Source organism: Mus caroli, chromosome 8 (genome assembly GCF_900094665.2).
Source record: "Mus caroli chromosome 8, CAROLI_EIJ_v1.1, whole genome shotgun sequence".
In the NCBI taxonomy this organism is placed as follows: Eukaryota; Metazoa; Chordata; class Mammalia; order Rodentia; family Muridae; genus Mus; species Mus caroli.
This window is the reverse complement of record NC_034577.1, coordinates 74,893,022-74,916,905: the sequence shown is the minus strand read 5'-3', so window position 1 is coordinate 74,916,905 and position 23,884 is coordinate 74,893,022. Positions and strand designations below refer to the sequence as shown.

General features: G+C 52.0%; 1 protein-coding gene and 1 long non-coding RNA gene across 3 annotated transcripts in view; one reads left to right on the top strand and one right to left on the bottom strand.

Moving 5' to 3' along the window:
- LOC115031741 overlaps positions 1-19,514 on the bottom strand; it is a 21,776-nt gene extending 2,262 nt beyond the window's left edge. The window contains exons 1-3 of the long non-coding RNA XR_003837399.1: positions 19,252-19,514; positions 12,110-12,231; positions 4,739-4,910 (exon numbers count right to left, since the gene is read on the bottom strand). This is a non-coding gene — a long non-coding RNA (uncharacterized LOC115031741). The remainder of the gene's footprint in view (positions 1-4,738; positions 4,911-12,109; positions 12,232-19,251) is intronic.
- Positions 1,296-23,884, top strand: Tecr (trans-2,3-enoyl-CoA reductase). Of its 2 annotated transcripts, XM_021170297.2 has the most exons (13): positions 1,296-1,446; positions 21,047-21,097; positions 21,662-21,713; positions 22,123-22,167; positions 22,255-22,358; positions 22,435-22,550; positions 22,636-22,741; positions 22,830-22,902; positions 22,989-23,032; positions 23,126-23,183; positions 23,261-23,349; positions 23,527-23,572; positions 23,650-23,884. In XM_021170297.2, the coding sequence occupies exons 1-13, from the start codon at positions 1,432-1,434 to the stop codon at positions 23,775-23,777; spliced, it is 927 nt and encodes a 308-aa protein (XP_021025956.1). In that variant the 5' UTR covers positions 1,296-1,431; the 3' UTR covers positions 23,778-23,884. The 2 variants fall into 2 exon arrangements, with proteins under 2 accessions (XP_021025956.1, XP_029336375.1); XM_029480515.1 differs by lacking the exon at positions 22,123-22,167.

The window sequence follows — 23,884 nt, the reverse complement described above, 5'->3', positions numbered from 1 at the left end:
AAGTACACTGTAGCTGTCTTCAGACACTCCAGAAGAGGGCGCCAGATCTCGTTACGGATGGTTGTGAGCCACCATGTGGTTGCTGGGATTTGAACTCTGAACCTTCGGAAGAGCAGTCGGGTGCTCTTACCCACTGAGCCATCTCACCAGCCCTTGACTCTTTGTTTTTTGAGTTCTTTGTGTTTGCTGGCCTCTGCCTTCTGTGTACTGGGACTAAGGGTGTGTGCCATCATCTGGCTGCACTAGGCTTTTAACATTTTATATTTACTTATGAGAGTATATGTATATGTGTGCTTGCACATGTGCCATGGTGTCTCTATTCCGGCCTTACATTATGTGGGTCCCTGGGATTCAATTGAGCCCATTAGGTAGGGCAGCAAGTGCCTTCATCTGTAATGTCTTTTTTTTTTTTTAAGATTTATTTATTCTATGTATATGAGTACACACTATGAACCTTCATGTGATTGTTGGGAATTGAATTTAGGACCGCTGCACCTCGGCTTGCTCTGGCCAACCCCACTTGCTCCGGCACAAAGATTTATTTATTATTATAAGTTCACTGTAGCTGTCTTCAAACGTACCAGAAGAGGGCATCAGATCTCATTATGGGTTGGGATTTGAACCCATGTGGTTGTTGGGATTTGAACTCTTACCCACTGAGCCATCTCACCAGCCCCTGTAATGTCGTCTTTCTCTGCACTGTTCTCTGATGTCCTGTATTTTTAGACTGGCAGCACCTGTCATTTTTTTTCCTGTATATTTCAAGGGCTCAGTAGCTACATGTAGCCAGTAGTAACCAAACTGTACACGATAACGCAGGCAGAGACAAAGGCGGTTTTGCTTCTAGGGCCAGCTCAACTGACAGGAGCTGTTTTAGGAAGGGACACCTGCAAAATGCGGTGCAGGCTTTCTTTTCCTTTCTCCACTCGTGATATCTGGAGTCCTTTCAAGGGTCCTGGTGATGGATGATATCTGAGGTCTCATCTCTTAGATGAGCTTCTCTACATCTACGAATTCACCCCAAGCCTTGCTCTCCGGGCCACGCCGCTCTTTGTTCTGGTTTTGCCGCATTGACCCCTCATCTAGATGTCGCTGGATTTCCACCGCAACACTGCAATGGGCGGAGCCAGAGGGCGCGCGGCGCCGAGGCTTTCTTTTGATTGGTGGGTGGCCGGGTTTTAATCTTGCTTGTCAAAGTGGGGGGGGGGGGTCCGCTGCGCTCCTTGGATCGCGAAAGCTGATTGGTCAGTTGTGTGGCGCGAGCAGAGGGTGCACCCCACGCTGATTGGCAGGAGGGACGCACGCATAGAGAGGGGCGGAGCCGGAGTCCGGGAGTGCTGCTCCCTGTGTGTGTGTGGAGCTGGGTGGTGTTTGGTGCATTACGGCGGCCACTCAGCTGCAGCAGAGCAGGTGCCATCCTGTGGAAGAACCATGAAGCACTACGAGGTAAGCAGCGCGGGGCCCTGGGCCATGGTCACCGCAGACCGCAGTGTCCTGCAGGGCCTCGGAACCTTTTTTTATGGTCCGACTCTCCGCCATGGCGCAGGCGCAGTGTAATCTCATTGCGCATGTGCAGGGGGGGTATTTATAAACCTGCCACCCAGGTTGTTTGGGGATGCCTTTTCTTAGGGTCTTGCAGGGCCTAGGAAAAGCTTGCAGCTTCCTTGCAGCATCCTTGATGGCCTGAGTGGCAGGTGTTCAGGAGGAGTGCGGTGCGGAGCACTTGTTTTTGGTGCGAGCGATTCTCTTGCACAATCCTTGCACGTTGTCAGCGCCTCGGGCTCAGGAGGGGCTCTGCAGCTGGCCTGCCTCTTCCGACCTTCGCACCCACCTCGCCACGATGCTTGGGCGGCGAGGGAGTTGGTTCCAGGGTCACGCCAGCCGGTGATCGCCAGGGAAGAAATCTGAATGCGCAAGACCATTTTGGAAGCTCATGTCTTCTGACTGTATCTTGGGTCACCTTTCCTCTTAAAACCAAATCTTCTAATGCTCTTCTCGACCTGATGATATTAATTTCGTTGTTGCTGGCTTTTAAGTAATCATCATAAAACAGTAACTCACTGCTCACATTCGTAGTAAGAATACATTAGTCAGGGCTAACTACCGTATTACTGAGGTTTTGTTATCTGTCCTCAGACTCATAGTCCTCTGCGGAGGGATTCGTAATTTCTTACTATGTAGGTGAAAGTCAGAGATGTCCAGTGAGTTGTCGGAAGGTCCCTGCTAGTAATTGCAGAACAGAAAGGAAATGCAGATTTCTTTTCAAAGGCATAGTTTCTAACCACTTGCAGTGCGGTTCCGGGTAAATGAAAGCTGCCAAGCTGAGAGTTGTGTGTATTTCTCCCCTCAGATCTTAAATTTGTGATGAAATTAGCCAACCTCAGCCTAGCCTTAGGTTAGGGTTGGTTTTTTGTTTTTTGTTTTTTTTCCCCCTTCCCTTCCTGCTCCCTCAGTCTGTAGTGCTAGGCTTGGAATTCAGGGCCTTTCTCCTGCTAGGCAAGTACTCTATGATCTTGTAAAACTGAAGCTGTACAGCAGTGTACAGTATCTCCCCATTACCTCCTCCCCCAGCCCCTGGCAACCACCACTGGTCTCTGGAAATTGGCATACTTCAGGAACCTCCAATACATAGGAAATAATCCTTTTTTTTTTTTTTAATCACAAGTTGAATACTAATATTGCTATTCATCTTCTGTATCGTGATTATTGTTGGTAGTTTTCCCAGGGCCTGTGAAACGAATCTAGAAATCCCCAGTTTTTTTTTTTTTTTTTTTTTTAACATGATGCCAGAGGACCAGAGATGGGAGTCTGCAATCCTTACGCCCCATCAACTCTGTGCTTTCAAAAGGAGGTTTGTTCCCTGGGGTGTTTTTCCTTTCCCACCCCCTCTCTTGCCCTGGGGGAAAAGCCATGTTCGGTTTGAGAAGTACAGGCGGATGATGGAGTTTGCAGCCAATCATTTTAATTTGCTAGTAGAAAATCAGGCCAGGTAGGCTTCTGAGGCGGGTGCTTTGTTTCAAGGAGCGTGAACACAGCCTGAGGCTCACCAGAAAACTTGATCTGGTTTATTTCAGAGCCTCATTTCCCCCAGTGCCTCGATGGGCTGATGGTAGTTCCTCCGGCAGAGCAGTTGTATGCACAAGTGTGCACACACAAGGCTCGGAGGCTCTGGGTTCCACAGCAGCATTGCAGGACAAAGGCAGGCAAGAACCAAACTGGGGAGTAGGGGTGGAGCTCATTTGGTAGAGCACGCTCCTAACCTGGGTCGGATCCCTGGCCCTGAGGAAAACCCGGCAAGCAAGCTGGTTTGGTACACTCCAGGTCTTGGGACATGGAGGCAGAAGGATCAGGAGTTCAAGGTTATCTTCAACTACATAGTGAGTTTGATGCCAACTGGGGCTAGAGATCCTGTCTCAAAAATCCAAACCAAATGAAATAGACAAAAAAAAGAAAAGAAAAATAAAAACAAAGCTTGAGGGGCCTGGAGAGAACACCACAGGAAGACCAACAGAACCAAGTGACCTGAACCCTTGGGGTCTCCAAGAACCTGAACCACCCACGAAAGAGCAAACAAAGGCTGGACCTGGGCCCTCCACACATACGTAGCAGATGTGCAGCTTGGTCTTTATAGACAACTGGAGCAGGGACAGAGTTCCTGCTGATGCCCGCCTGTGGATCCTGTGTCCCTAACTGGGCTGCCTTGTCTGGCCTCAGTGGGAGAGAATGCGCCTGGTCCTGCAGTGGCTTGATGTGCCAGAGTGGGTTGGTAACCAGGGGGGCTTCTCTTTTATCAGAGGAGAAGGGGAGGGGGTGGGGAAGCTATGTGAGGGGGGCCGGAAGGAGAAAGGGGGCTGTAATGAGTACATGACGTGAATAAATAAATAAACAAATAAGTAAAGTAAATGGGAAAAAAACCCAAAAAGCCAATGTGACCTTGGTGAAAAAAAGTTATTTCACATATGTATATATATTTTATTCTCTGTTGACATTTGTTTAATACACACTGAGGCCATAGTTTTGAGATAGGAGCATCTGCAATCTCCTAGCCCAGTTTGCAGAGCCATTTTATCGGTACAGACCAATACAAATGGAAGAGATGCTTTCATAGTTAAGATCATGGGGGAAAGCGTCAGCTTAGTCCACATTAAAGAGTAGAGTTCTGGGCTGTTAGGCCTGCATGCCGGAGACCCTGAGTTCCAGTGGCAGTCCTGGATAAAACCAGGCGTGGTAGTTGATGCTTGTGATTGATCCCAGTACTTGGGAGATGAAGGCATTAGGATTACAAGTTCAGAGTCATCCTTGCCTAGCTACGTCGTGAATTCCAGGCCACCCTGGTAGGATGGCTCAGCAGGTAAAGGTGTCTGCTATTGAACCTGAAGACTTGGGGTTAGTTCCGTTTAGTTCCTGGAATGCAGGTGGTGAAAGGAAAGAACTCCCACAGGCTGCCCTCTGACTTACACATGCACGCATCAGTGTGCATCACAGGCTGCCCTCTGACTTCCACATGCATGCATCAGTGTGCGTTCAATTACAATAAATAAAAATGTAATTTTTCTTGAGGTAGAATCTGTGTAGTCTGTGTAGCTCTGCCTGACCCTGGGTGGCCTGGAACTTGCCTTGTAGACTAGTCTGGCCTTGAACCAAGGGATCTCGCTTTGTCTTCCTAAGTGCTGGGTTTAAAGGCATGTGCTACCACAACAGGCTAAAATTTTAATTTAAATAACAAAGTAATAGATACCTTTGAAGGACTGAGTCGATCCTTTGCCCTCTTGCACCTCAGTCCACTGGGAAACCTCCCCGTCTCAGAAGCCTCGGAGATAGTGAGACAGTTCATCAGGTAGAGATGCGTCTTTGAGGCTTACCTGAATTTGATCCCTTCACCCCACAAGGTGGCAGGAGAGAACCAATTTCTGGAATACAATGAATTTTAAGAAAGAGAAAGACTTTTTGCCCATAGGAAGACCCCACAGATATAATGAAGTACAGTTAATTTTTTTTGGATATTGTGGTGCTGAGCTGGAACCCAGGGTCTTTCGTGCACAGGCTAATCAAGCATCCTGCCCCCCAAAGCCGCGCCCCCAGACTTGGTGCCCAGGGGCTGGAGAGATGGGTCTAGAAGACCCAGGTTCAATTCCCAACATCACCAACATTCTGTCTAACCCATCTGCAACAGCATTTCTAGGGCCCCAGCACCCTCTTCTGTCCTGTGGGCATTGCATAAGCTAAGTGCACATGATGTGCATGCAGGTAAACAACCCTAAACATGCAGGTAAACAACCCTAAAAAGACCCGAGCTCAGAAAGGTTCAGGACCTCACGGTCAGTTACGGTCACAGGGAAGACCCAAGGCACAGTGGATTCCACCTGGAGTGCAGATTGCGGCTTCTTGGTAAGTTTCATATCAGCACAGTTCATTGCTTATTTATCAGTATAGAGACTCCCTTCCCTGCCTAGGCCTAGTGGAGGGGAAGCTTCCTGAACAGGGAGTATAACTTAGGATAGTTATAAATCAGCAGGGTCGTTGGAAAACAGCTTATCCTGGGCTCAGGGTTTCTTTTTAAAATTTTTTTTATTAGTGTTTTTGCCACTGGAGACGGTGCTTGGAGAGCATGCCTGTGGTAGCTCGAGACAGATACTGTGCCTTGTAAATCTCCTGAGAGTCATCCATGTAGAGAGCCTCTGTAGCTCAGGCGGACCTTGAGCTCATGGAATGGTGAGAGTTCACCATGCAGGCTGTAAAGGTAGCTGTTTAGTACCTCGCCTCAGGCCAGTTCCTGCCTGCCTGGCTCTCTCTGAGGACTTAGTATGAAAATTTTGAAAGTAGTTTTGGTCAAGAGACATTGAAAAAAATTACTGTATTTTTTGTTTTTTTTTGTTTATTTGTTTGTTTTTAATGTTAGGCATTGGAGCCCAGGGCCTTTCTTGCATGTGCCACTAAACTGCATCCCTAGGCCCGATTAAAAACATTATGGTTATTATCATCATCTGTGTGTGTTTGGTGTATGTGAATTTGGGCAGGGGCCAGAGGAGGGTGTCGTGTGCCTAATCATTCTTGGCCCAAGTTTTGACGCAGGAACCTGAGCCTGGGCTAGGCTGGAGGCCGGCGATCCCGGGCACCACTTCTCTGTCCATCACAATTCGGGGTTACAGGTGTTATATGGGTTCTGGGGTCCAAACTCAGTGTCTATAAACCACTGAGCTTGCCACTCAATGCCCCTCGTTTTTTGTTGTTTTTGCAGGGTCTCACTACGTAGCCCTAGCTAACCTGGAATTTGGCCACTTAGACCAGGGTAGCTTCAAACATAGACCAGGCTAGCTTCAAACTTAGGTGCACTTGGCTCTGCCTCCTGAGTGCTGGCACCAAAGGTGTGCGCTTCCAAGCTCCTGGAATTTTAGACAGGCTCTCACTATGTAGCATAGGCAGACTTGGATCTGTGTTCTTCCTGCTGTGGGTTATCGGCGGTACAGGCTTGTGTCATCACGCCTGGTGCTATGAAGCAATTGCTTAGAGGCAGATAACAGACAGGTAGGTGATAGGTGAGGAGAAAGTAGACCTGTGTGCAGGTACCGAGTCAGGCCTCAGACCGAATTCTGGCATGGCCGCCTGACGAAATGGTTTGACTCAGTGGATGGGCTAACTTCTCAGCCTGTCTGTGCTCGTTCCTTGGAATGAAACCTGTGTGGTTGTGAAAGGACCATGAAGGTTAGGGAACATCATGATGAAGCTAGATAACGCCATCAAGGCTGTGTGTGCAGGAGAGCTTTGGGTGTGATACTTTTTAGTTTTAATTTAGTTTTTTTTTTTTTTTTTTTTTTTTTGAGAAAATTTCTTCGGAAGCCCTGTCTTGGAACTCAAGTGAGATCCCACCCTGCTCCTGCCTTTCAAGTTCTAGGATTAAAGTCATGAACCTCCACGCCTGGCCAACTTCTTTTTAGATTCTCTTCTGTGCTGGTGCCAGGTGTGCTACTGTGTCTGGCTTCTCTGAGCACGTCACAGATCTCCTGACTGAGCATGCCTCAGACCATGAATACATACGGCTTGTGCCCTGGGCACACAGTGGCTCAGTTTGCACACCTCTCTACAGAACCCATAAGCTGCACAGCACATTGGGTCAGCGATCTCAGCCTCGACACCAGCACTGTGCAGATGGGAGCTGACCCTGCCCAGGGCCAGCCCCTCTCCTTCCTTAGCTGTATTTGTACTGATTCTCCATTCTAGGAAGACAGCAGGGTGTGCAGGCTTTGCAGCAGACCTGGGGTGCGATCCTTCTCTGCCCCGGGAAGGGCTGGGGCCGTGGCCATTCTTTTACTGTATTTATGTATATAGGTATGGGTCTTTTGTCTGCATGTGTATATCTGTGTGCCGTCTGCGTGGCATCAGGTGCCCTGTAGTTGGAGTTATAGTTGTGAGCTGACTAGCGAGTTCTGGGACTTGAACAGCGATGGCCATGTCTGTGTTGTCGGGTGGTCTTTTCCAAGCTTTGGTGCTCTGGTGCACACACTGAGCGCAGAGGAGGCAAGCTGAGACTGAAGGACCCTGGGAGAAGCTGATGGTCCCGATGTGCACGTTAGGTCGGTTATTGCTAGGGACGACTTAGACGCCCACAGAGCACCGCAGAGAGAGGAGCAAGTGGCCTGGACAGACTGGCCAGTGTGCAGGGCTGGTCCAGAAAGAGACTTCTAGTTCTGATAACATTGTTGGCTTTGGTTGAGTGCCCTGCCCTTTGACAGGCAGGTCTGGCTGGGTGGGAAAACTGTTTGGTCAAGTTCAGGTCTTAACACCTTGGTGCTATTGATAGTGACAGCCCAGAATGTTTTAACAGCTGGGGATACTTACCTCAGCTCTGAGAGTGTAGCTAGCCATCACAGTCATAATAAAGCTGTGTGCTCGTTGCCTTTAGTTTCTCCGTTGTGCCCCCCACACCCCCCTTTTTTTGGTAATAGACAAGATCTCACTACTCAGCCCTGGCTAGCTGGAACTCACTGTATAGACCAGGCTGGCCTTGAACTCACAGAGCTCTGTCTGCCTTCTGAGTTCTGCGATGAAAGGCTGGCACCACTATAACTGGCTTGCTTTTTTCTTTGTCACTGGGGATGAGCCCAGGGGCTGGCACATGCTGAGCCATTTGTTACTGTTCTCCATCCCAGTTGTCTGCCCATACCTGCCTGTGGTCTTACATGTGCAGTAGGTATGGTTCCTAGCCACTTGACATTTGGGGAAACAGAGGCACAGAACAGTAGAACTTCATGTCTATAAGCTGGCAGGTAGCAGAATCCAGACAGGCTCTGGTGATTATGTACCAAGGGAGGGGTGGTTGTATGGCTGTGCAGGACGTGGCCTTTAGGGCCACTTTTCCGTTTAGATTTTTCTCAGGTAGGAGGCCAGGATATGGATAGCATTCTCCGGGGCTGCTGGGGAGGCTGAGGTACTGGGCACTGTGCCTGACTGTAGCCAAGTTCTCAGCTCTAAATCATCAGGTAGAGGCAAGTCTGCATCCCTGTCTGCTGCGGGGAGTGTAGCCTACCTGTGGCACCCCTCCTCCTTTGTGATGTTGGGGAGCAAACTCAGGGCCTGGAGCAGCTGTGAAGGTTCTCCCATCCTAGCTGTACCTGTCCTCTTAAGACATAAACTGGTCAGTTGGTAACTATGTATATGAGTGTTTTGCCTGCATGTCTGAATGTACAGCACATGTGTGTCTGGTGTCTGTGGAGGCCAGAAGAGGGCTTGGATCATCTGGGACTGGAGTTACAGCGGTTGTGAGCTCTCATGGGTGCACTGTGAATTGGACCTGGGTCCTGTGCAGGGGCAGCAGATGTTCTGAACTGCTGAGCCATCTCTTCAGACGCCTCCTCAGGACTTAGAATTACTAGTTTACTGTTATTGTGACTCTGTGTGTGTGTGTGAGAGTGATGGCTCACATGTGGAGCTCAGAGGACTAAGGCTGCTGGGCATGACTAGAGTGCCTTTACTTGCTGAGACCTGAACTAAACCCTTTTTCTTTTTTTCTTTTTCTTCTTTCTTTCTTTCTTTCTTTTTTTTTTTTTTTTCTTTTTTTGGAGGGGCCCTGTTTTGAGATAGGGTTTCTCTGTGTAGCCCTGGCTGTTCTGGAACTCGACCTGTAGTAGACTAGGCTGGCCTCCATCTCACCTACTCTCTCTCCCCAGTGCTGGGACTAAAGGCACATGCCACCGTTAGACACTTTTCTTTAAAATAAAAACATTAAAAAAAAAAAAGGCTGCCTTTACTTACGTGTGTTTGTTTTATGTACCTGTGTGAGTGTTACATGCACATGTGTGTCCGGGTGCCGGAAGAGGCCGTCAGATCCCTCGGAGCTGGAGTTACAGGTCTTTGTGAGCTACCTGACATGGGTGCTGGGGTCCAGTCAACTATTGATTAAGTGGTCCGATTGAACAGCAGCTGTTATCAATCACGGAGTCACATCTCCAGTTCCCACCCACCTCCCCTTTTTTAAAAGACAGACTGTCAGTATAGCCTTGGCTGGCCAGGAATTCACTGTGTAGACCAGGTTGCCCTCAAACTCACAGAGATGCCCTTCTCTGCCTGCAGAGTGCTGGGATCAAAGGTGTGGCCACCCATCTGGTGTTCGTGCTTTTTTTTTTTTCCCTTTTTGAGACAGGGTCTCACTGTGAAGTCCTTACTGGCCTGGAATTCTCTATGTAACCCCAGCAGGCTGGTTTCGAACTCACAGAGATCCTCCTGCCTCTGCCTGCTGAGCGCTGGTATTAAAGGTGTGCGCCACCACACCTGCCTATTTTCCTTTTGTTTTTCTTGGCCATTCATACTTTTGAGAAACCCTGTTTGCCTATGTGTTGACTGGATGACTGCTAGTTTTAAGAGTTTGAGCTTGTTCTGTACTGTGGAGTATTAATGTCCTGCCAGATGGATGGCTGCTGGCCAAGCTCTCTGCAGTGCCCTGGCCAGGTTTGGGATTGCCCTCATCCCTGACCGGGTCCTCACTCAGCCCTGCTCAGATGCAGACACTACCTGGAGCCCAGCCTTCCTTGTTCTGGGAGTTCCATGTTAGACAGGCTGGCTAGGCAGGGCATGATTCTGTAGCTTCCCTGAGGACCTGTGGACTTTATGCCGGGGATGATGAAATTCTCTTACCTGTTGATCTGACCTAATGTGTAACTGTCAGAGGGCAGTCTATTTTAAGTCCTCTGGGGCTCTCACAGAACCATTGTATTTGGAAAGGCACAGGGCCACTGCTTATTTTCAGTCTCTCCCTGCCTTGCTTCCAAGAGAGAGAGGTACTGTAAATAGCTTAGAAGCTGGGCATAGTTTTTGATAGTTTTTGTTGCAAGCGGAGCCTTTTCCACTTATCCCTGGGGAGTTACAAGGGCCTGTATCCGTCCTGTGTCCCTCCTGCCACCTTCTGATTCTTCTATCCTTGGAAGGTCTGTGTGTGACAGATCTTGTCTCACACTCACAGGAAGTCTCCATTTGGTCAGCAGGATCGGCTGGCCTTCAGGTGTGCTGTTCAGCAGGTAGATAGACAGCTGTCACCTGTTGTGCCTGCTGTTACTGCAGCTGTCACCTGTTGTGCCTGCTGTTACTGCAGCTGTCACCTGCAGCACCTGCTGTCATGGCAGCTGTCACCTGTTGCACCTGCTGTCACAGCAGCCAGCAGCTTCTCTAGGAGCCAGTACTGCTGCTGCCTTGGCTCCCTGAAGTATCCACATCCCACCCATTCCTGCCTTTCTTATTGTAATTTAAAAAAATGATATTTTGTTATTAACTTATTGTTCAGATGTTATGGACTAATAGAATCCCATCATTGTAAATAAAAGTTTTAGTACAGTAGAGGTGATTCCTCTCACTCCTTAAGCAGGAGATAGTGATAAACAGTATAATATATGTGCGTATTTTAAAATGTAATTGTGTGTGTGTGCGTGCGCGCACGCCTTGAGTCTTCTAGGCAAAACCTACAGGACCACATCCTGAGCCCCATCCAGATCCAGGTGTATCTTTATTTTTGAGATAAAGTTTTTGTTATATAGCCCAGGCTGGCCTGAACTTGAGATCCTCTTGTTTCAACCTCTCAGTGCTGGGGTGACTAGCTTCCAGGTAGGTGTTTAATGGGATGATGGATAGAGGGTCTCAATCTGACCTTTCCGGTGTACTGCCAGTGCCCTTCTGTGTGCTCCAGTGCCTAGCGCTGTTGCTGTTTGGAGGGAGTTATTTTCACAGCCTCTGGCAGGCCTCTGCATCCAGACTACTAATTCTCTCAAAAGGATCCCTTAAGAATTCAAGCCACAGCCGGGGATGGTGGTGCTCGCCTTTAATCCGAGCACCAAGGCGGCTGCAGACCACTACAGGCATGGAATGAGTTCCAGGTCAGAGAGGGCTGACTATAGAGTGAAACCCCGTGTCAGCAGTCACAGCAAAGCAAGCAGAATTAAACTCAAGTCAGGCCTCTCCTCACCCAGCCCTTGGGACCGTCTGCCACATCACCTCTGCATTTCCACCTCATCTTCTTCCTCTATGCATATGATTCCAGACCACATATCTGTGAGCATCCTTTCCGCTTAACTTGAGGCCCTTGGCACGGCTGCTCTTCTGTGAGGATGGCCACCTTCAGCCTTGATTCTTTCAGGGTTTGACCGAGAGCCCCATCAGGGAGCTGCATCCTCACCTTCCCTCTCCTGACAGGATTTCACTAAGCACTCTAGCCTGGCCAGCCCAACACTCATGTAGGCCAGGCTAGCTTCACACTCAGATCCACCTGCCTGTGCCTTCTGAAGTATGACTAGGGAGGACTTTCTTGACCACTTTGTATAGAAATCTTCATGTACGTCCTGCCTCCACCACACCTGTGTCTGTTCCATGTAATGTTTTGTGATGTGATGTCACTTCATATTATGTAGACCTATTTGCTTTGCATATTCATTCCCTTGCTGTCCTTCCTTTTCGCTGGGGGTTAAAACTAGACCTCATACATATATGCTCAGTGAGTTCCTGGCAAAGATGTTTTTCCTAATGTGGCCGGCTCTCCAGATTTCCAGTGTCTGGAATGTGCGTTGGTTTTTCACAGTCAAAGGGGATTATTCTGGCAAGCGGAGCGCATGCAGCGCATGCGTAGACTCACCTGCCTGCCGGCTTGAGTGGAGCCAGGGGCGGGCATAATGGACAGTGGCCGTCGAACACCTCTAGTCAGTTCATCCTCAGGGTCTCTGACTTCTTTAAGCTTCCTGGCTTGCCTGAGTCTTCCTGTCCAGAAATGGAGAGAGGCCCGAATTAGATCTTTAATTGCTAAAGGGCAGCAGGTGGGAGGACCCGTGAACAGGATAGGCACAGCCCTGGAGGAGGGCAGAGGTGCTGAGACTGCAGCTCCCAGATTGAGAGCTCAGGCACAGTAAGGGACAGAGGCAGGCGAGGCTCAGCCCTGTGAGTTCTTAGCCCTGTCCTGGGGCTCGAGACCTGTGCCCCCAGCTGCAGTTTCTTGTCAGCCTGGAGAGCAGCAGGGCAGACGTGCATGCTGCCCGCCCACAGCCCTGGGACACGGAAGGAGGGTGTGGGAGTCACTAGGTGAGGCTCTCGGGGTGGGCCATGGCAGTATGGTAGGGGTGTTTGGAGATGGCTGTCCCTTCCGGTCCTGGGAAGTGTTTTATATTTTTTTGCTGAGGATGAAATCTTGGCCTTGTGTATACTAAGCACCTACTGCCCACTTTGATATAGACCCGCCACCAAGAAGATAAAATTTTTTAATTATATTTTTTATTGTGTGATGCTAGAGGGCTGTAGTTCAGGGCTTTATGCACGCTAAGCCAGGTCTCGCTCCTGTCTGTGGGAACTTTGAAGTCATATATGCCAGGCAGTGGTTAGAATTTCTAATGTTGGCACCTAGGACAGGGTTCTTCCTGCCAGTCCACTGGGTACTGCTGTAGCAATCTGTTATTTTTTATTTGTATTTGAGACGGTATTTTGCTGTGTAGCCCAGGTTAGCTTTGCATGGGACAACCTCTGCCTCATCACTGGCACCAGCATGCTTAGCCCATGGCAGTCATTGTGAATGCACATGCAGCCTGAGGGTTAGATGCCCACAAACCTTCCTGTTTGCCTTTCTGACCTTAGCTAGTGTTGGCAACACTCCCGCTCTCCCAGGCTGGATGGTGGCAGTGGCCTTCACCTGCCGTGGGAAAACATGGAATTGTTGCTCCATCCTGCCTTGGCATCTCTGGATTTAGGAGGTGTCTTGGGTGTGGCCCACTGTACCATGTTGGTCTAGCAGAGGTTGGTACAGGTACATAGGGTTCTGGGGTCAAGAAATGTGGGTCAGTCCTTGGCTCCTCTGTAGCATCCACATGCCCTGCATAGGTGATACTGTCTGCATGCATTTGAAAATGGAGACTGGCCCTTTAAAATAAGATTTGCTGTAGCCTGTCTGCCTTTGTCTCTGTCTCTCCTTTTGGATAATTGGATTTAGGCCTCCCTTTCTTTGTAACAGAGCCTCACATATACCAGTCAGATGCTCTGCTATTAAGCCATACCCAGTTTTACTATATTTCTTTCTTTAATCCTTTATGGTGCTAGAGGTCAGTGCAGCTTTTTGATGCTTTTTGAGACAGGATCTCACTGTGTAGCCTTGCTGGCCTGGAACATAACTCTACAGATGAGGCTAGCCTCAGACTCATAGAGATCTATTTTCCCCTGCCTTCAGAATGCTAGGTTATAAGGTGCACAGACTAACTTTAAACAAAAAAGTATGTCTCCAGGCAGAAACAGAGGCTGGCAGATCTCTGAGTTCAAGGCCAGCCCAGTATACCTGGTCAGTTCCAGGCTAGCCAGGGCTGCCTAGTGAGATCCTGCCTCAAAAACAAAACAAAACAAACAAAAATCCAAACAGAAAAATACAGTGTGTGTGGGCGTGCTGTGGAGCCTGCACGTGGAAGTCAGAGGTTGTGCCACGGGAATCTGCTCTCTCCTTCACCACGTGAGTTCTGGGGATAGAGTTTCTGCATCAGGCTTGGTGGTAAGCATCTACGTGCTGAGCTATCTCTCCCCCCCCCACCTCTTCCCTCCCTACTACTTTCCGCCCCTCACTTTCCCTCCCTACTCTTCCTCTTTCCTCCCTTTACCTTCCTTCTGCTCCCTAGTCCTCCCCTCCCCTCCCCACCCCTCCCTTCTCTTCCCCTCTCCTCCCTCCTACCCCCTTTAATTGCTGTGGCCTCTGTACTCGGTGCCAGTCCTGGGTTGAGAGCTTGTGAACATAGTGTTCAGAGTGGCTTCTGTCGAGGTGCAACGGGCTGGAGCTCGAAGTAACCTGATCATAGGCCAAGTATAGGTGGTCAGCGTCTGTGCTGCCCCTGTCTGGGGTAGCCTGTTCCCACTACTGCTCCTAGAGAGGCTGGCTAGCAAAAGACCTGTCCCTTGCCCCTGGTGCACCATGGAGAAATGAGGTCAGATGCCAAGGCCACTGGGGAAGGACAAATTTGGGCTAGAGCAGGTGCAGTCTGTGCTGGCTTTCTGGCAGCAGAGAGCAGGCCATCAGCTATCACAACATTATTAGGGTTACTGGGTATTTCTGGAAAGTAAAAGAGAATGGGAGCCAAAGCCATGGAGCTGGAGTCTCAGATGAACGCGGGGAGGCTGTGTGTCTAACTGGTCAGCTGCCTGCCCTGTGCTTGGGCCAATGGTTGGGCCAGGTCTCTGCCCTCTGGGCTCAGCAATGTCCCTAAGAAGAGTGTACATGCCCTTATGCCTCAGGAGTGCTTGCACCAGCGGACTGAAGGACCAGAGAGGTTCTTTGAATCTTCCCTTGGGGTTTCTGGTAGCAGTGAGTGCAGAGAGCATGTTGCCCTGCCACGTGGAGATACTGACTGTGTGGCTGTGTTGTGCCGGGCTGTCCACTGTGGGGACCCGTGCCAGGGCTGAGAGCCTGAGGGAGCGCTGGCTTGCTCTCTCCACCCCTGTGGACTCATGGCTGACCTCCTGCCTCAGGCACTCCTAGGTGACCCAGTCTGTAGACTGTGCTTCCTCATCTGGAACATGAACTCGAAGCCTGCTGTGGTGGTTTGAATAACAGTGGTCCCATAAACGTACGTGTTTAAGTACCTGGTCCTTAGCTGGTAGAACCGTTGGGAAGGATTAGGAGGTGTGGCCTTGTTGGAGGTGTGTCACTGGGGGTAGGTTTTGAGGTCTACATCATTCCCAGCTAACTTTCTCTGCCTTGTGTGGTTGTGTCTCAAGATGTGAGAGACAGTTTCAGCACCATGCCTGCCCCCCTGCCATGCTCCATGCCATGATGGCTGTGGATTCTAACCCTATGGAACCACGAGCCTCAGATTCAATGCTTTTTTTTTTTTTTTTTTTATAAGAAAGCCTTGGTCATGGTGTCTTATCACGGCAGCAGAGAGGTAACTAACACCCGCAGTGCCGGCCCTGGGGGTCATTACAAAGGAGAGGCACTTACGGAGCCCAGCAGGGTTGAAACTGCTTACCAGTGTCCCCACCTAGAGTCATCGGGCAGGCCCCATAGTTGAATACCCAGAATTCCAGGTGTGTAAGTTCGTGGCTGACCTGGAAAGCTGGTCGGAGGCACTGAGCTAGCCTGGGACATGAACGCTGCAGCCATGGTCTGGCTTATAGGCAGAGGACCTTGGAGCGGCAGGGCTCCCGCATTTGTGAAGAGGTGCATGCAGCTTGAGTACTGTGGCACGCAGACATGGCAGGTGTGACCCGTCCAGCCTGGCCTTGATGGGGCTGCTCCTTCCTACCCGGCTCGGCAGACCAGACTCTTGCTCTTTTGTCTCCAGGTTCAGGCTATTTGGGGTCTGCTGCTTCCACTCTGTAAGTCTAGAATCCAACCATTGTTCCTCCTCTCTTGTCCCTCCCCGTCTCGGTCTCCCTGCCTCTGCCTCCCCCCCTCAGACTGTCCCACCAGCACTGGCACTTGTGAACTCCCGAATGAACTTGTGTCCCTTCTTTGCTCAGAAACCCTATGTGACTCCTATCTGAGCCCAGGCTAAAGCCAAGGTGCTCCCTGGCCTACAGGCCTGCTCAGCTGTGTCTCTCCCTCCCTGCTCCTCAGCCATGCTGGGCACCTGACTAGGATCTTGGTACTTGCCTCTGCCTGGACCTTCCTCCCCTGGATGGTGAATGGCTGTGTCCTTCTCCCAGGCCTTCTGCTGGACAGCTCTCTCTCAGGGAGCTCTTTATTCCTTTACCTTATTTTCAGCTTTATTATTTTTGAGATAGGGTAGTTCTGATCAGCCTGGAGCTATGCAGGCCCGACTGGACTGGAACTTTGGGTGCTCCCTGCGCTGCTTCCCGAGGGGTGGGATGGGTGTTGCCACGCCCAGCTGTCGCTCTGTTCTTGTCTGCTGTGTCCCCATCTGGGTTTCCCTCAACTCTTGGTGACAGGTTGCATGTTGCATGCTTCTTTCCTTCCCTTTGCTCCTGCTCCCTTGACAGAGGCTTGGGTTGAGAGAAAGGCTTGGTAGTGTTTGTTCCCATGCCTGAGGCAGGGAGAGTGGGTAGGCAGGCAGGTGGTGGCTCCCCAAGGACTCTGCTGCTAAGTGGAAGAGTGAGGTTAGGGTTTCTTTTGGTCTGTCCTGCACCCCAGCTGTGTGCTTGCTCATTATCCCTAGGACTGTCTCTGCCGGCCATCCTTCCACCTCCTGGCACAAGGGGACAATGGAAAGTATTGCAGTCTCTATTGGCTGTCATCGCCCCTTTCCCTGTCCTCCCACATGGCTCCTTGTTGCTTGTGTTCAGGCTCACTGCCACCAGCTGGGTGGGGCACGATCCTGTCAGCCCTCTGACCTTGGGTTGCTGCATGGATGCAGTCAAGGTTGCAGGACAGAGGGGCCTGGCTGGCTCCTGGCACCTCTGTGAGTGCTCCTCTGCCATAGTCAGTCGTGTGATATCCCTGTGCTTTTTCTCTTTCCCGGAGCATGTAGCCAAGGCCAGGACAAGGTGGGCCTCCCATTTTCTGATCCTCCCAGAGCTGGGATCCCAGGCACACACATGTCAGCACACCTGGCCACTGCTGAGCGTCTATTCTAGATGGCGCTGTGTGAATGCTCGGGTGGTTGTCTTCTTGCCTTTTGCTATCTTAATTCCTACAGTGAGAATGGGCTGCTGAAGTTGGAAAGAGTCTGTCACCTTGTGGCTGAGGAGGTGGAGAGCTTGCGTAGAGCCACACAGAGAGGTCTTTTAAAAATGTAGTGTCCAGGGATGTGTGTAAACCCCACTATGCCTTGCAGAACCTGTCAGGTCTGGGTCACCACTGAGGTGACCATGCTGGAGCCTGGTGAGCAGATCCATTCTCTCAGTATGGGGTGCCTTAGAACCAGGGCTGTAAGGCCTGGCAGCCTGGAGTGCAGTGTAGGCCCTGAAGCAGACAAGGGGACAGCAGCCTCTTAGACCATGGCCAGGTCCTGGTCCCAAGGGGTGATACTGAACCGGGCTCTGCCTGGGATCACTTGGGTGTTAGAAAACAGCCAGGCCCAGGGCAGAAACAAGCTCTCCCTGGTCTCCCCTCATTCTTTTTTTTTTTTTTTTTAGCAAAAGCTCGGTGGGCTAGGGCCAGTGGACAGGCAGTAACTAGACTACTATCTGTAGTCTTTTTTTTTTTTTTTTTTTCTCTTGAGACAGGGTCTCATGTAGCTCAGGCTGGCCTCAAACTTAGATGTTGCTAGGGTTGGCTCTGAACTGATCCCGAGTCCATCTGCTGATTGCTGGGATCACAAGCCTATGCCACCGTGTCTGGTGGGATTACTGTTTTAATTGGTGCTGTGCTGTGGTGCCCAGGAGCCTGAGGCAGGAGGCGTGAGCCTCCTGTGTAACAGTGACACAGGGCATGCTTCTCTGCCTTTTTGTTGCCCTGCCAGGCTGGGACAACCTTAAGAGTGCTACCTTTGTTTCTTAGAACAAGGAACAGACGCTCTCTCTAGTGTGCCAACCTTGGTCTTGCCACACAGTGGTGTGCCAAGGCCAGCATCCATCCCCCTACCCCCCACCCCCGCCCTCTGCCCCCACCCTGGGGTGGGCTTCCGTTCTTAGACTGCTTTGCTGTCCTTGACCTTGGGCTGGTCCGAGTTGTTGTTGGCTCCAGCCAGGCCTCGTTATAGCAACCTCTGGGTGAGAATTCTTCACAGACTAGTGGGACTGTCATCGCAGAAGCAGCGCATGTGCCATGCCAGGGCTCCTGCCCTTGTATTTGTCTTTGACCCCTGACTATTGTGCTTTCAACAGCAGGTCCCCCACCTCTGCCCCTGGCCAGCTTGGGGACTCAGGTTACCCCTCACACAGATAAACATCTGTCTCACTGTAGGGGGTCCTTCCTTCGCTGAGTTGTGATTTCTCCCCAGCATGGGCAGACCTGGCTGCCTGCCTTCAGGGGTCACCCTGGCTGGGGCACCTTTCCATAGCCATCTGTGCCCTCTGACCCCCGACTTAGGTGCCCCTCCTGGTTGTACTCCAGGCTGGCTTCAGTGTGGATGAGGGTGTGAGATCGTTACATGGCAGGGGTGGGGGTGGCCAGAGGTTGACGAGTGGGGTGGGGACCAAGGTCTAAGGTGCACATTGATTCCCCTCCATCTCCTTAGCCTGTTCCCCGGAGCTATGCGGTCTTCTCTCTTTTGATGGACACTTTGCCTGTCTGTTACTGATTGGGCTGGGGTGTAACTTGGTGGTACAGTATCTGCCTTGCAGTGTGAGAGCCCTCCATAGAACCCCCTGAAGCCAGAGCTTTTGCAGTGCAGTTCCTGTGACTGAATAAAGTGCACAGTCCAAGTGTGTGTTGCCGACACCTGTACTTCCTTAGCACTTGGGAAACTGAGACAGGAGCATTCTGAGTTTAAGAACTCAGACCCTGTCTCACCCCTCACTGATACCCCTCCTCCCAAAAAAGTACACAGCCTAGTGGATTTCATCACCTTTCGGGATGCAGGCCCCCACCTCTGTGACTGGCACCTTTGTCTTAGCCACAAAGAGCATGTGTCTTTCAGCATTCCCCCCTCCTCTTGGCCCCCCCCGCCCCAGGTTACCAGCCGGGTTCTGTCTGTCCTGGTCTGATCCTGGGCTTGAAAGTCTGGTTTCTTTCATCTCGCCAACCTTCTTGCTACACTTAACATACCTTTTATCTTGGTTTTGAAATAAATCTAGAGGCTCAGAGAGTTGCAAGAACGGCCCCTGGCCCACTGGGCCTTTCTAGACCTATGCCTGGGGGGATGGCAGCTGTGTGGAGCTTGGGCTTGTGCAGGCCGTGGGAGGCCCCCGACTCACCTCTGCTGCAGGCAGTCCCTCAGCTTGTGGCTTGGGATTGCTCTTCACCGTGGCCCCTCTCCATGCGCTCTCCTGCTGCCCACCAGTTGGTGCACCACGGCTCCTGGCCTGGCTGCAGTGCCCCAGCTGGGGGAGAGGCTAGGGTTTCAGCCCTCCCCGGCAGCTGGCCCAGTAGGGAGAGGGGCTGGTTGTATTTTAAGCTGTTGAGTGGTTCAGCAGGAACTCGATGGCCTTCCCTCCCAGTGCACACTGTGCCGCCCTCCTGTGATTCACATGGACTCTAGGGGCTCAGCAACTATTAATATAGCCCCAGCCCAGAGCCCTGCCACCTTGCCCCTTCTAGCACATTCCTCATGTGCTCCTTCCCTCTTGGTCCTCTTTAGAGGGGTCCCAGCGTATGACAGCTCAGTCTGGCACTGATTGTCCTTGTGTGGACTCAGCCATCCGCCCCAGAGTATGCTGTGTCCATGATGTAGGCTCTGGCACATATGGGCAAGCAGGCCTGGGTACCGCTGCCTGCCATAGGAACCTTGCTCTGAACTCAAGCCCAGGAACTACAGGGCAGCATCACTGTGTAGGGTTACCTTCGTGGGGGCTTCCCAACCTGTACATGCACACATACACACATGCATACACTTTCTGTGTGCTAGCACCATGTCGGCCCACCCATGTCTTCTCAGGGACCCCTAGCAGACCTGGGATCGTGCCATGGCCTCTGTTGTTGGGAGCATGCAGGTGGCAACAGTTGGCTTCTCTGGCTGTGATGCCCCCTTCTGCTGGAAAAAAGTGGCAGATCCCCGCATAGCCCTTGGGTCTCCCCCAGCCAGCATGAGCAGTGTTGAGCATCATGCAGTAGTCTTCTCTGACCTGCTGGGTCCCGATGGGTCAGATCCCCTGGGGTTCCTGCCTCCTTACCCTGCCCCTGTGCATATTTTCTGGCCTCAGCCTGCAGGTTTCTCCTTTGGGGGCTGTGGACCCCAGGGGTGCAGGCAGGGTATGTGTTGGGCTTTGGTAGGCTCGTCCATGGGTGAGCACATTGTGTTGGCCTGATGTGGTAGGAACTGTGAGGAGTGAGGCGGTGGAGAGGGAGGTGGAGGGACTCGGGAACTCTGCACCAGTACCTCTGGAATTTGTCACCTCCCTGGGAACACAAATGCACAAGGGAAATAATCCAGTGTCCCTTACAGCTTAGAAGTGGAAATGGATGATCTGTCTCGGAGATTCTCCAGATAGCTGGCATTTCCCCAGGCTGGGTAACCTGTCAGCCAGGGCTGCACACCGAGGCTGGGCTAGTGGCGCCTGCCATGGCTGTGGGCCTTTTCTTTCTCTGGGGGATCTTCATGCCCCTGGCACTTCTGAGGGCCTGTGCCCACCCAATTAACTGCCTGTATGAGGGTAGCCCTCAGGGGAGGACTGTGGCTCCTTTGGTGGGGACTCGGGCTGAGATGGTTTTATATTTAGCCAGGCCAGGCCCTGGTGCCACTCGGGTTACATCTGGCATTGGCGCTGGCTGGGCCTGGTCAGACACAGGCTCCCTTCCAGCACCGAGGCAGAATTTGATCATGCTGCCCGGCCCAGCTCACAGCAGCTTTGTGAGGAGAGGTCGGAGGTGGGGGCTGGCGGCTGGCAGTGGACACCACAGTCTGGAAGGCAGAGCAGGAGGGTCAGCGGCGGTGGCATGGATATCAGCTTGAGCATGGCAGCCAAAGAGGCCCACCAAGGCCTTGATGGTCTTCCCATGCCCATGCCCCACAAAGCAGCCAAGAAGCATAAAAAAGCTGTCCTCTTCTTTGAGGTGGAGATTCGGGATGCAAAGACGAGGGAGAAGCTGTGCTTCCTGGACAAGGTAGGACTGCACCCCTGGGGGTGAAGTGCCAGGAGGGCTGGGTCCCTGTTCCTTACAGCTCCCGTAGGGCTATGCAGGCATCGGTGGCCCTCCCTGTCCTTCAGAAAGCGTGTAAAGGGTATTGTCTTCATCTAGAGCAGCAGTTCTCAACCTGTGGACCAAGACCTCATTGGGGTCGTCTATCAGATATCCTGCATAGCAGATATTTATATTACAATTCATAACAGCAGAATTACAGGTATGAAGTAGCAATGAAATAATGTTATGGTTGGGGTCAGCACACCATGAGGAAAAAAAGAAAGAAAAAGCGTGGCAGCTTTAGAAAGGTTGAGAACCACTGCGCTAGAGTGTGAGCAGCTGTGGCCCCTCTGTGGGGCTGGAAGCTGACAGCCTGGTGTGGGAAGGGACAAGGCAGCCTTGGGAGGGCTCTGTGTCCTTAAAGGAGGTGGAGGACGGATGTACCCTGTGAAGTCAGCCAGCTTGATCCTGACCTGCCTGTACCTGGACCCCCTCGCCCATCCTAGGCCTGGCTCCCTTCGGACTTAACGCCTTGTTTTCCTTTAGGTAGAGCCTCAGGCCACCATTTCTGAAATCAAGACCCTTTTCACCAAGACACGTGAGTCTCCCGACACACCTATTCCTGCTCCTGACACATCTGTCCCCTGCTCCTGACACATCTACCCCCCACTCCTGCCTCCCCTCTGGATGTGACCTGGGCCTGCATGCCTCCGCATGCCTTTCCCTCATCGGCTTGTTGCCTCTCAGCACACTGGAACAGTGAGTGAGGCCCGGCTGACTGGGCAGGCTGCCCCTGTGTGGTCACCAGCAGGAATGCTCTTGTGCTATCTATCCAAAGGGGTAAAAAAAAAAATCTGTCGCTGCCTATCCTGTGTGCCCTTGCACAGGTGGGAGGAGCTGGGGGGGTCCTAGAGTTCTGGAAGCCTTTAGAGGCAGGCCAAGTTGGGGCGTGGGTAGGCTGAGCCTTGCCAGATTAGGTGATGCAACCCCTGACCTTCTCCTGGCAGACCCGCAGTGGTATCCTGCCCGCCAGTCCCTCCGCCTGGACCCCAGTGAGTACAGCTGTCCATCAGCCTATCCCTTGGGCTCTTGGGGTCAGGAAACCAGGGCAGTAACCAAACACTGACTTCTCTCTGTAGAGGGGAAGTCCCTGAAAGATGAAGATGTCTTACAGAAGCTTCCTGTGGGCACCACAGCCACGCTCTACTTCCGGGACCTCGGGGCCCAGATCAGCTGGGTGACGGTGAGCTCTGACTCCTTCCCTGGTCTCTGCCTTCAGCCACCCTGGGGCGACTCACCTTGTCTCTGGGTACTCCCAGGTCTTCCTGACGGAGTATGCCGGGCCCCTTTTCATCTACCTGCTCTTCTACTTCCGGGTACCCTTCATTTATGGCCGCAAATATGACTTTACATCCAGTCGGCATACGGTGGTGCAGTGAGTGGGCCCGGAGGAAGGTAGGGGTGGGAGGGAGGGAGGGTGGAGGCTGGATTGGCCCTGGCTGAATCTGCTACCCCACTAGCCTCGCCTGCATGTGCCACTCGTTCCACTACATCAAGCGCCTGCTGGAGACTCTCTTCGTGCACCGATTCTCTCACGGAACCATGCCTTTGCGAAACATCTTCAAAGTGAGCACCCCCATTCTTCTTGTCTTGCCCGCCCCCCCAGCAGCAGTGCCTGCGCCCTCCCCACATGCTAACTCATTTGCTCTTCCAGAACTGCACCTACTATTGGGGCTTTGCTGCATGGATGGCTTATTACATCAACCACCCTCTCTACACACCCCCTAGTAAGTGGGTCCAGTGCCCTTTTACCCAATGTGACCCCACCACGAGGCTTCCCCTTACAGGGCTCTCCTTCCTGCTTTTTCTACAGCCTATGGAGTTCAGCAGGTTAAGCTGGCACTGGCCGTTTTTGTGGTAAAGAGGCTGGGGCAGCAACCAAGTGTGGTGAGGTGTGGCAGCTGGGTGGGGTGAGGGCGGGCTGTGGACTGACCCCTTTCTCCTTCGTAGATCTGCCAGCTTGGGAACTTCTCCATCCACATGGCTCTTCGGGACCTTCGGCCTGCTGGTGAGTGGCTTGCTGGGGCTGGGGCTGAGTGAGCAGGGTGAGGAGGGGGTCTGACTTACTCTTATCCTCCATGCCAGGGTCGAAAACCAGGAAGATCCCATACCCCACCAAGAACCCCTTCACCTGGCTGTTCCTGTTGGTGTCCTGTCCCAACTACACTTATGAGGTGAGGGACTGGACTGCCTTTGTCCTCCCAGGTCTGAGGTCCTGCACATGGTGAAGTGCAGGAGTGGGCTGTGGGGAGTGAGAAAGCTTGACCTCGGTGAGGCTGTAGCTGTCCTCTGGGGCTGTCTGTGATGCTGGGCTTCCTTCTCTGTCCTCATTCTGCCTGTGCTGTCCGCAGGTGGGCTCCTGGATTGGCTTTGCCATCTTGACCCAGTGTGTCCCAGGTGAGTTCCTTGTCCCTGTGCGGTGGGCTGCCCTTCCAGCAAGGCAGCCTCATTCTGATACCTCATTCTGCCCACAGTGGCCCTCTTCTCCCTGGTGGGGTTCACCCAGATGACTATCTGGGCCAAGGGCAAGCACCGCAGCTACCTGAAGGAGTTCCGCGACTACCCGCCCCTGCGCATGCCCATTATCCCCTTCCTGCTCTGAGCAGCTCCTCACGGCTCTGCCCAGTAATACTCTCCACCCCTCACTGCCCCGTCCTGATGTGGCTGGCCATGGCTCTCCAGCAGCAACAATAAAACCTGCTTACCCAA

Bases quoted from the DNA above. Each gene is read 5' to 3' on its own strand.
- Tecr (XM_021170297.2), top strand. The intron at 22,551-22,635 runs GTGAGTGGGCCC...CTACCCCACTAG, and splicing joins AGTCGGCATACGGTGGTGCA to CCTCGCCTGCATGTGCCACT. The intron at 23,350-23,526 runs GTGAGGGACTGG...TGCTGTCCGCAG, and splicing joins GTCCCAACTACACTTATGAG to GTGGGCTCCTGGATTGGCTT.